This window comes from Poecilia reticulata, chromosome 5 (genome assembly GCF_904066995.2).
Source record: "Poecilia reticulata chromosome 5, P_reticulata-male-v2, whole genome shotgun sequence".
In the NCBI taxonomy this organism is placed as follows: Eukaryota; Metazoa; Chordata; class Actinopteri; order Cyprinodontiformes; family Poeciliidae; genus Poecilia; species Poecilia reticulata.
In genome coordinates, this window is record NC_088834.1 from 21,736,061 (window position 1) to 21,748,875 (window position 12,815).

At 41.6% G+C, this 12,815-nt stretch overlaps 1 protein-coding gene across 8 annotated transcripts in view; it reads right to left on the reverse strand.

The window, feature by feature from the left end:
• Positions 1-12,671, reverse strand: part of kif21b (kinesin family member 21B) — a 68,570-nt gene extending 55,899 nt beyond the window's left edge. For 4 of the 8 annotated variants that reach the window (XM_017304884.2, XM_017304882.2, XM_017304886.2 and 1 more), the window contains exon 1: positions 12,244-12,671. In XM_017304884.2, coding sequence (XP_017160373.1) covers positions 12,244-12,284 — 41 coding nt within the window. In that variant the 5' untranslated portion in view covers positions 12,285-12,671. The remainder of the gene's footprint in view (positions 1-12,243) is intronic. The other 4 variants (XM_017304883.2, XM_017304879.2, XM_017304881.2 and 1 more) reach the window with 1 other exon arrangement.
• Between the last annotated feature and the right edge of the window lie 144 nt (positions 12,672-12,815).

A 12,815-nucleotide genomic window follows, 5' to 3' on the forward strand; every position in this document is an offset into this window, starting at 1 on the left:
CACTCATACAAAGCGCCACCAATTTACCCAAATCTGCACTATGGGGCTTTAATCCCCAGCTAAGATCCAGCCCCACATACCACCCCTGCCCCACCCACACAGCTCCACCAGACTAGCGGCAGCAGCAAACACCTGGTGGGACGTCTGAGCTTATCACTCAAACTACAGCGCTTCTAAGAACGGTTGTAAACAGCATAAATGGAGAAGCGTTGTTGTGATGATGTACTGAAAGTGGGAGTGTCAAAAGGGGTAGGGGGTTCTTAAAGAGACAGAAGCAAAATTACTAATAATCAAATATAATTTTCATAACACTGTAGGTAATACAGTTATTTGGTTGATATAAAATGCCACTATGTTCCTGGAAAATACATAACACCTCCCCTTTAAAAAGATTTAGTCAAAGTCTGGACTTCCAGCAAATCTGCTTGCGATGCTGAAGTATCAAAAGGGGGGCAAAGAATTGGTGACAGGGTGAACTGACCTGGAGCCTCATCAGAACCACATACAAACATATTTTGGGTTCATAGTTGTGGATGTTGTTACCACCTATTGGCCCCAATAGTGTCCTTATCTGGATGGAGAGTTAGTAGTGCACTGAAAACCAAGAATAAAACTATGAACCTGGAAACAAAACACTCCTAATCGGCCTCTTCTATACCGCACCTTCCTTTGTTTAATTATTTTATTCACTCTTAAACACAGACAGTGTATGCAATCCTGCTTTCCTCTTTCATGTGATCCCTCTCTATCAAATGATCCTTGCGGGCTGGCGACCCCGCTGCCAGAGGCAGTGATGCCAATCGGTAATCGGCGATGAGAGAGAGCTGGACTCACATACCCTCTGAACATTGGTTTGACTGGATTTGTTAACATCCAGTATCAAACTCTGGAGAACAAGTGGGCAAACTGGTTCATGGACATTAACATGAACATTTCCCAGTCTGAGCCAGACTTCAGAGAGACATGTCCTACATTTTCTGGAGCCTATAGAGCCGAGTTAACTCCTCAAGATGTATTAGATAAATAAAAAGATATATTTAGAAATAATAAAACAATTGATCTTCAAAAACAAAGTGGTTATAAAAATTTTCAGTCAAAATCCACCACCGTGTTTTGTTTTTTTTAACTGTTTGTAATAGTTTTTCTTGATATGGACTAAAGCCAGAAATGATCTACTAAATTAGGACAGTGCTGTATGGAACAGACCATGTGGGAAGCCTCGCTGTGGCCTCGCTGTGATAGAATTTTTAAAGAGATTAAAAAACAAAGCCAACAAAGATTGCCTTGATTGGCTGTCAGAGTAATTACCCAGAAGGTTCTCATTATGAGATGTTTTGTTTATTCTTTTTGTCTTTGCTTGAACAGTTTATTTTAAATAGATTTGCACTGCTCATGCTAAAACTGCAGAAGCACAACAGATACTGTGCCAGTCAGGGAGAAATATTCCCTGTCTATACAAATGCAGTCAAATACAGGCATCCATCAGTCAGTTTCAGCTCATTGTTACCAGACTACATCAGCACGCATCACAAGAACCGATTCTGGGTCAATCCTCACCCCATTTCCTCAGCCAACTCCCCCCTTCCTCATTTCTCCCCCTTCCTATCTGTCTCATCTGCTCTGTCGGCTGCAACATGGGGGAGGTGGAGGCGTGACAAAGAATCAAATTAGCTTCCTCTCCTACATTTTCATGATAGACAGTGTTGTCAAGGTCAGTAAGTCTGCATCCGAGCTTGATTCTAACAAATTTCAGCCGTCTAAAAAGAAAAAAAAAACTAAAAGGAACTGAAAACTAAACGAGAGAAGATACTCCACAGAGTATGAAAAACTGACAGATCAAGCAGAATTAAAAAAATCTAATAATATCTAAGATTTAAAACAAGTCATTACTAATATGATACAAAATGGATGTTCACAGCCTGAGGTCGTCCATCCAGGGTTTACTGTCCTTAGAATGCATGCAAATCCCGACTTTGCATCCCCAGCTAAAAATTCTCTGATGATGCATTTTAAATTCATTTGGTTAAGCATAGGACAAGGAAGTGTGGCTGTAAAGTTGCAAATTGAAAGCCATAAAAAAAAAATAGGACTTGATGGATGTAACACGCGATTTGAATCCTGGACAAGCCAAGAAAACTCCACCAAAGCCACCATGCTGTGATGAGGTTAGACAAATAAACTGAAGGTAACAAATTCAATATGGGAAAGACTGGGAGCAGATGCCTTTGTCAAACGTACAACAAATACAGTAGAGCGGCAGACTGCTGCCATGACTCTGCTCGTCTGCCTGGCTCCCTGGAGGGCTGGTTAACATTACCACCCACCCTGCCTCCTACTGTCAGACAGCATTTACTTTGAGTGCTAATGCATTCAGCCAGCCTGTCTCCGTCTGTAGGTATGTGAACCTTTATGTCAGATAGCTGCAGAAAAACATATACAATACAGCAAACATATGTGATAAATCAATCTAAAATGAGTGCAGCCTAAAAAATATTAAGGAGATAAATGAAATAAATATATGCATATATTTACCAAAATAAAAAAACATTTCTAGCTTCTTTTTGTCTTAAGTGGTCATTCTTTTCTTGTTTTGGAAAATATGTTAGAAATGAGCTAAATGGTGTGTTGTGGTGGCGCAGGGGTTAAGCACAACTCACATATGGAGGCCTTAGTCCTCCATGCGGCTGTTGCAGGTTCGATTCCCGTCCTGGCGACCTTTGCCGCCTGTCATCCCCCTTTTCTACCTGCTTTCCTGTCAATTTCCTATCAAATAAAGGTCACCAGAACCAATAAAACCTTGCAAAAATGAAATTAGTAATTGCTACACTATTTTGCAGATTTGGTCAAAACTCCTAAACCTGCAACAAAAAATAGCAAAGGAGTAAAATGACAAGCCTCACCAAACTTTGTTTTTCTTCTGCAGTGACAACTTCCACACTGAAGAATGTTGTCAACATCATTTCAATCACCAATGCATCGATGATGCAATGATGTAACGGAGTGACAAAGGAGTCACTCTGACTTAATAGGTTCTACAGTTTTTAAGATCCCTAGATATTATGCAAATTACTTCCACAGGCCGGCGCTGGGCCAGTGGGCCACGTCAGTTAAATTCCTCTCTTCTCATTCTTAAACTTGGAGCTTTTCCAGAAGCATTCATCTTTTTCACATTCTGTTTTGTTAAAGAATTAAAGGGCCAAAGAACAAATCATTTACATGTGCAACTTTTTGAACATGATGACAGAAGACATTTATTCAGTAGAAGGTAGAAAATAACTGGATCTACAAAGTCCATCTTGTAAATACATTTCCTGTAAGCTAATCTGAAACTGGAATTAAAACATACCAAGATGAGTGAAGTGATCACCTGGAAAAATCGGATCTTATCCATTACGACTGCAAAAATCTGTCCTTTGTTGAAGAGTGATAAGAAAAAAGAAGGGCAGAAGACCTTCTGTTTGCCACAGACCATGTAGGAGAGACAAGAAACATGTAAAAGAAGATGACCTAATCAAATAAAACCAACATGGTGGTGGCAGCATCATGCATTGTTTCTAAAAGGAACAGGGAATTGAGTCAGAACTAATAGGAGGATAAATGGATCTAAACGATTTACAGAGCTAAATCAAATCAACAATCTAAGACTTGAAAATTGCTATTCAAACAGAAAGCATGAAATAAGCTTCCGCTATTTTACCATCATCAATAAATGGACAAAACTATTAGTTTCTAATTGTGTGAAGCTTGTGGAGATGCATCAAAAATGAAATGTGGTACGTAGAGTATAGTGGCTGAACAGTGTATTCATTTAGGGTAGATGCATAAATGCAAATGCACTCTCAATTTGCAAAGTAAAAAAATTGAAAACCATTCAAACGTTTCCTTCCGCTTCACAGTAATTAGCGACAGTGTATTGGCCTTTTCCGATTTATTTTTGGATTCTTTGAGTTTTAAATAAAGGCTGAAGATGCGATACCTTTAAAAAAAAAACAAAAAAAAACACCAAGGCTTACGGTTCTCATATGAAACAAAACTAAATAAACCAAGTCTGAATACTTTTGAAAACGCCTGTACTCCGTAATTACTTAAAGTAATGTTTTAAAGATATTATTTTCCTGCTGACTCCTCTTTTTCTTTCAAAGACGTGACACAAAAACACGTAAAAAGACAAATGGACACCAGCTGTGATTAAGCTACTTAATGGTGGAGGTGATCATGGGCCAGCTGGTCACAACACACACACAGCGAATTAATATCGACCTAACAGAGTCCAACAAAAAAATGCACTCTGTCTATGTGAAGAAGAAATAAGGCTCTGGTTATAGACTTACAGAAAGTAAAAGCAGAACACAATGAGATATTTTATTTCAAAAGGGTTGCTGGCATTAAAACAGGGAAGTAGATAAATACTTTATAGTCTAGACACACCTGAGGGCTCCCGTCCCGCTGCCTCTACTTCTCTCTCCGGGAAAATAGCAAACACGTGCAGCTGCACTCGAATTATTCATACGCGCACACATGGGCACTTCATATTAGCTCGCTACAATAACCCTTTTGACAAAGGACAAGACACTTGCTCTTTTTTCCCCCCCTCACTTCACCCACCCTCTGCCCACCATCCTCCTCAGCATCTCCGACTCATTCTTCCTTGTGCTTGCCTGGCTAAAAATCAAGGACGCGTTATTCTCTTTTTAACAAAGCAGGAGCAGTTTATGAAAATAAGACGACAAAAGGAATGCACTCCAAGCACATCTCTTCTCTACACAATTTAAAAATTATAGCCTGAACCTCATCCCTCTTTTACTAGTCTCTGTATGTGTGTGCAAGCTCAGCAGAGCACACAAAGACCTGCAGTGACATCAGACTCATTCACACTGTGTCCTCTGTCTACACTCACCCAAGAGGTGCTCTGTTTAAAGAGCTACAGATGAGCCCCTTCCCCCCTCAACACACACAAACAGAGCCCCTTGTGATTTCCAAATGACCACAACAATGTCAACACACACATGATTTATCAAAATATGCAAGCTTCAAAGGACACTAAAAGAAAAGCATTTATTGTTTCCCGCGAACACGACAACACAAGGACGTCCATTATTATTTGTTTTGGCCACACAAGCAGCAGAAAAGGGTTTCCTTGAGCCCAAGCTGCATAAATAATGATAAACATGGCTATTTAGAGGGCCAGTGACATATGATAACAGCAAAATACTAATGCTGAAAGAGACTGAAGCGCCATTCATTCCTTTCTAAATTCAAATGAGGGCATTCAAATAAATACAGATCCGAGTGATTGTGCCTGTGTTTAAATGTTCAAGCTCTAAATAAGAGGAGCTGAGCAAAAAATGTTTTATTATTTTGGTTAGAGTTTCACACTTTATTTTCCCCAGACGGTGTAAACAAGGCATGCAACAAGAGGAGTTTTAAAATAAAATGAAGTGAGCTCGCTAGTCGCACTCGGAACGCATACTGCCCAGTTTCAGTCCAGTGAAGGCCCGAGGCTCATTCTCCAGTCTGTTTCACCCCAAGAGTCGCATACTGAATCATGTCGACAACAGCAACGGCTCACACAAAGCAGGAAGCGAACAGGAAGTGTGGATAGTTCAGCAGCGGCCTTACAGGAAGTCATTCTGCTACAGCAGCACACCATTTGGGAGTACCCATGCACTGAATGAGGAGAAGTTCATCAAAAGATTGCTGACGCAACTTAAACATTTGGAGCAAAAGCATGCAAAAGTTGACCGTTTCCAATACACACTTATGTTCTAGCTTCCTTATAATATTCACCGACAAATCGAAATGACATTAAAAAAACACACACACACACACACACTCACTGCAAATTTAATTGTATTTTATGGTCAGGAAATCTAAAATCTTAAAAGGTTGAATATAAATACATCTTTCCACTGTTTGCAATATTACATTTAGACATGCTGTTCTGACACAAAAATGTCTTACGAGTCATCCTTCTCTAAAACTAAGTCCTCACTAAATGTTAAAGCACATTTGCAGATTGCTCCAAGCACCTTTACTGATATCTTGGCAAATTTAACTTTTTCAAAGGGGAATTTGTTTAACAGTTTTCTGGTCGTTAATGAGAAACAGGAAAAAATGACAGAGTGAGCACAGTTACTTTCCCTAAAGACAATCTAGTTTAAGTAGCTGAGTATCATGAGCCAAGCGAACAGCATACCTTAAAGCAATATTTTGATTGTATGAACTAAAGTGGCTTTTCAAGACAAAATGACATGACTCTGTGAGAAAATTAACAGTAAACAGACTTAAAGAGTTTACTTAGGTGTCCTTAAAATTAAATTTTGACAGCCAATACTGCAACTAAAAGGATGATTATGTGGGGGGGGGGGGAATGTGACTTTCAGCTGCTTCCATTTACTGCCACACAGCACTTATAAAACCACTACAACTGTTGGGAGAAAAGGAAGTACTGCCCAAGCACATGAGTGAACCGACACCAGTCAGAACCCAAGCAGAAATTAGAACGTCCACCTGAAAATGCTAAAAAATTTGAGCTAGATGCTATGAACCATAAAGTTTGGTGCACCGCACTTATTACGATTCTTTCTCAACAACTAGTTGCCTTTCGATAAGTTCAAGCCTTTCTTTTAAATAATACATTTCACATCCACGTATAAAATGTTAAAAAGTAATTATTTATGCTCTTAAAAGTCCAAAGGACAGAAAATAATAAAAAGAGAAGCTTGACACCCTTTTCCCCAGGTTTAGCGATACAAAGAGCACCTTCACTAAACCATGAGTGCCCCAATACATGGATGTTTATGAAATCCTGTTTTGAAGCTCACTTTATTTTGCACTCATTCTCTGCTTCTCCGCAAGTAAATAATAATCTGCAATTCAAGAAAAAAAAAAAAAAAAAAAGCACATGACCATCAGTGGGTAAGCAGGAAGTGATGCACAGCTGTGGATGGTACACTTGGGCGTGTGCTCCGCTACATTTCCTGCTCCTCTTCCCTCCATGGAGTTCAAAAAATCAGTGATCAACCGTTTCAGCAGCGACTCCCATCAAACAATGCTTTTACTTTTGTCACTAGGTGTCAAGCCAGTTGCAAGTTGGGGGGCGCAGGGAAATATCAAGGCCCTAAGTGTATGAATGCTTTTATGAGGAGATTAAACTGCAGCAGCCAAACCCTATGACCAGTAACTCCAGCAATGTAAGACTTGACTTTTTCCCACCAAACCCAGCCTTTCAGAAGTGACCCCCATGGGAGGCAAGTAACCCAGACAGTGCATGTGTGGCAAACTATTAACACACACAGGAAACAGGCGAGACCGGTAGCCTACACAGGACAAATGTCCAACAACAAAACACCACCTTTTCTGTTGTCCCCTTTAAAACCTTTGTGTATCAGCTGTGAGAGGGGTCACTTCCGCAGTTGTATTCTGCTGCTCTTGTTTTGTTTCGCAGGCAGTGGAGCAGTAATGGATTTCTGAGAGCCTTCTCTGTCTGAATGGTTCCAGATTGATTGATCATCACCTCATCAGCTGAGCTTCCCCCCGCCTCTTAGCTAAAAACGTTCTGCATCATAAACGCTTGTCATCCATCTGTAGGCTAATAAGGAACACTGAATATTTTATGCTCCGTTTTGCAGTTTTCCTTTTTATTTCGCCTCATTACAGTCATCCCCGTCGCACCCTCCCCCCCCGAAAACCACAATAGCGGAAAGCACACAGAGGTTCACTATTTGGTAATTCCTTGAGCAATGGCTGCAAATTGAACCAGCAGGACAGCCTTAAGGAGGAAGTGTGTCAAGGTGAGAACATCTCCGAGAGGCCACGAGTTCAAACGCCGCATTAAACAGATTTGTCTTTGTGTCTGTTTACAAGGAGTGCCAGAGGCTGACAGAGCAGTTCAGCAGGAGACGACTCACTCGCTGGTCTAATTGGAGGAATGGTGGGCTAGATCAATATGCAGAAGGAATTTCACACGGAGTTCATAACTCTCAAGTCAGGCTCCACCCCGCATGCACACAGATGAATTATTGGCTTTCATAACGGTGCACAAAAACACTCAGGGTCAGTTTTCTAATGCAAACCTTTTAAGGCACTCAACATAAAGTGATACTCTGTGTGTGTTTGAATAAAACCTTGTGTTTGCAAATTAATCTCTTTACCCTTTCAACCCCTGGCCCATGTGCTTCAGAGTAAAATAGTTTAGAAAAAGACTGCAGGCCCATAAAGATGTTAAGTTCACCAAGCAGAGGAGTCAATGAGATTCCCCACAGTATGATGACCTGAAATAAAACTGCCATGGTTTTAATAGCATGGTATTTACACAAGGTTTTAAAACAAAAAACATATATAACATGAACTTATTATGTCCACCATTTTTCCCTACACAGAACCCCTCAAAGATTAACAGCTTCACATTAGCTGATTAATTAGTCAGGATATCAGCTCAAGTAGTCAGCCTGTAGCTGCTAGATTGGCATGCCTTATGAAACTTGCCTATTATAATTTTAAAACAGTTACTTCACTAAAAGAAAAAGTGTGGCACTTCTTTAGGTTTCATACTATGGCTGTGTTTCTTTCAGTAATAACTATTTCAGCAAAGTCACATTTTTTTTGAGCGAGTGATGGAAAAGTCCTTTTTTCAGCCAGCTAACCGGCAGTGTGCAGCCACAAGTGGGAGCGAGGCAACAGTTTAGTGTCAAAAACAAACAACTTCAAACCAACGAAAAGATGTAACTAAAGATTTAGGGATTTTGAAACTGTTCGTTTAAACCTTGGTGCACCAATAGTTAGCTTATGCATACAGTGTATATCTCTATTAATTAAAATATAATTGAAAAGGTAATTTATTTCAAATATTCAACTATTCAACACAAAGTGACACATTTCAAAAGTTTATTTCTGTTGATTTGTAACCTATATCATGGATACGTCTCTGTCTGGGTTTTCTGGGGCCCGTTTAAACAGAACCGCTTTTTAGTGAAACCATAACATTTGATGCTTGTTTATACATCTCCAGCAATCGCAGTCTCTGATGGACGCTTTTTGAAACCAGGTCTTCAGACTGAAGCTTTTCGGGAATAACTCCACAAAAGTGTGAAAATGTAGAGAACAAAAGGCTTGAGGATTCGCTCCTCACATGAATGGGCAGATAAACAAAAACAATGATGGGTAGCTTTGTGCTGCTTAACCTTTTCAGTTTAACACAACTTCTGAAAAGGAATATATATTTGTTACATAGACACTTTGTTCATCAGAGACGGATTCTTGTTTTCTAAATAAGGGGGAAGCTGAGGTGGAAGCTGAGGGTGCACCTGCGTGTTTTGATGACATGCTAAAAATCCCAGCGCCACGTAGACGTTGGCATGACAACTTCGTCCGATACACAGCGTCTTGGTAGTGTCGTCTAAACGTGGAACGTTTTCCCACAATACATCCAGAAATACAGGCAGTTTCCATAGAGCGGTCTTGTGCAAACGTAACCCAAGAAACTGCTATAATTATCAAAATTAACAAACACCTGAGATATTTCACTCCGTACATGGAGTATATAACCAAAAAGGGTTCACCCCTTCATAGGATTTATTTTTAAAAAGTAACTGTTCCATTAGGTGCGTGGGGTTGAGCCCGACCTGACAGCGCTGCAGATGCAGTGTGAATAATCCGTCCCTCAGGCAGTCAGGTCTGAATGCAGGATTGTAGGCCATGTCACTGGATACAGGGACATTGTTAAGGGAAAGCAGAGCAGACACTGAGGAAGCGGGCACTGGCAACTTCAGTCGCAGGGCTCCTTCAGCCTCACGAAGACCCGATTGACCCCCGAATGCATGCTTGGACATCAGCACACAAACTTAAAAGCAAAACGGTGAAACTAGTGAGCCTACAGGCAACACAACATGGGAGCAATTAAACAGCAGCCCCCTCTTATCAGCAGGCGACTTTCTCTGGGAAGAAAAAGAAGCTCGGGAGGTTGTTAAGCGGATATGGGAGGAAAATGCGGCAGGAAGTTATCCTTTTACGTGTGTTTATTTGCCTGTTTCCCATTTCCTGTTAAATACGCAGACACTTTGCGTGCCACTCACTGAGTGTATAAATATAGGTCACTCGTGATGAAAAGCTTGAAAACGAAACCAGTCATGTAATTAGAAAAAAGTCTTGAGGAGAACATTAATTAAACAGATTTAACGGTTTACTGCGGTTTCTGCAGCACTCTGAATTGATTTGATCTTGTCTTTTGCTTGGAAAGGTCTTAAATACAGATCTGCATCAACTCTGATCGATCTATCCCTTGTTCGATAAGACCTGTTGTGAAGCAGCCACTGGTGGTTTATACAGTTTCTCTTTAGAGTCTTTTTAGCCACAATCTACTCTACTTCCTGTTGCAGTTGGCGGTGTGAACACGCTGAAAGAGAGACACTCAGCGGCTGAAACATACCCCTGGGGAATGGGAGCTATTTGTTTTAAGTCTCAGCTGTACCAAGCAGTCCTACAGAACCACAGTCACCTCCCATTCTCAAGTTTAATCCGTGAACCTCAAATGGAGTCCTTGATGAAGATCTGTTAAAATTCACAATTTATGGCCGACAGAATCCTCTGACCTCCTCCAAGTGGCACAAGGAAACTCTGGGAACGTGGCAAACAGTAAGAGCCGCCAATGTCCAATGAAGCATGATTCAGTTGGGTCACTAATTCATCACATTACTATAAAAAGCTGAATCAAACCATTAGCTGACCAGGAAGGGCAATAGTCATTTGAATCAGCTTTGTTTGACAGCCCCTTGTGCTAGGATGTCCCCTGTAAGGAGCCAAAGTCATCCACACCTGATCAAACTATAAAACGAGGAAGGTGTCCTTGGCCAATGGATGAGGCATATCAAGGAAGGGAGTCCAAAAGGGAATTATAAAAACATACATTCTAATAACATCTGCAGACCCTTGACAACCACCACGGTTCCTGCAGTGTCTGAAGCCTCCAGCCATTTGTATATTGGATTCCTTCTGGTTGGTGTCAAAGTATCAACAAGCAGCAGAAACGCACCTAAGAGTGCCACCACCGTGGTCTCATGCTCTTCCCAGATGAAAGAAAGAAGAATTCTGGGTAAGCCTTGATGCTTATTGATTGCTTCCTCTGAGCATGCCCTGATTGGTGGTAACTACTTGGATACATTAAGGGGGCAAAGGGACAATTCCGAGTATCGTGATGGACAAGACTTTGAATCGTGTAACACCACTGGCTTGATCAAATCAAGGACATTGGTGCCTAATGGACACACACTTATAGGACACACACCAAGAAAATGCAGGAATGATGTAGCGAGTTTTCACTCAAGAAAGCAAAGCTAATATTACAAAGTTTTAAAAGTTCTACGATAAAAAAGATGTGTGGGGATATGTCACATTACTGCTTCACTTATTCATGATTGTTTTTTTTTTATGCTCGTTTTATTTTAGAGCGTGATTTCAAAATGCACACAAAAGCCAGAAGCCAGAATTCAGATGCTTCAATCCTAAAAGCGCTAAAACATAAAAGCACATTTGTATGATCATCTTTGAATTTGCAATTATTTTTAGCACACAGCTAAACATCTATCTGTCCTCATGCAAATCCAGGGGAGTTTTGAGTGGAGCTTTTGTACTTGCATTTTCAACACTGAGGGGTGAGATACAAGGGGGGGGGGGGGGGCATTTCTTTGTGTTTATGTCAGGAACAATAAGAAAGTGAAGTCCACTGCTTTTCACACAGCTTTGTTAGACACTTTGCCATGCACATGTTCAGAGTTGACTAGACGCAAGGTGGCAATGCAGGGAGAGGTCTGTGGAGATGATTAAACTAATACTGGCGTGAATAGAAACGCCCATTGTCCTCCCTCTCCCTCCACCTGGCTGCAGCTGTCCTTTCTTGTCACCTCACCCAGTCTTAAAACCTGAATGCAACATTCAGCTCCCACTGTAAGCAGACCGGTGATGAAAGGAAACTCCCAGCCCTGCATCATGAAATCAGCCATACAAAGATCGCATGGCACAGACACGTTTTCCCTTATCAATAAAGTGAGGAGCGCCACCCATATGTTGCAAAACAACATGCGGGTGCATGGGTGATCAAGCACTGAGCTGTGACATCCAGGCGCGTTTTGTGATGAAAATGATACCAAAGGATGCATCTGAATCTGACTGACCGCCTGCGGGTACAGACACAATGTGGTCTGCCAAAGTCGGCAGATTTCCAGCAGCGGACAGACGTCGGAGGCTTACCTCAACGCAACCTTCACACAGCAATCGCTCTGGCTCGCCATGGTCGCTCTCAAGGTTGTCGTGGACTGTTCCGGCCGTGCTGTGTTTTTCAGCGTGGGTAACGTCCTGCTGCTTACAGCTCGGCTCTCTCAGGTCACCGGGAGCAGCCGTCAAGACCTGCCAGCGGCGGCTAGGTGCCTCCTCACCGCGACCCCTCTTGTCGTCTTCCTCTCCTCCGCTGAGGCGGTCATTTCTGTCTGTCTGCTGTTTGTCACATCACACAGTTCGAGCCGCTCTTCTCCTCTGCGTCTGCCTCTCTCTTTCCGTGGTCTGTTTCAGTAGCTACATCCTGTTTAAACTGCCTGTAAGCGAAGCATATGTGCACTTCTCTGCAACCACAGCGCTTCTCTGGGCGATCAAGCTGAATGAGCGCTCACACCGCGCACGAGAGGGGGGGGGGGGGTGCCGCGTTCACGGGCAGTCGGAAATGTAGTGTCGTCGCTCCGAAATCATTCCATTCAAATATTTATATTTGGTTTCACTTGAACGTGGTTTTAAAATACATGAATCGAATACGGTGAGCTAATAGCCAT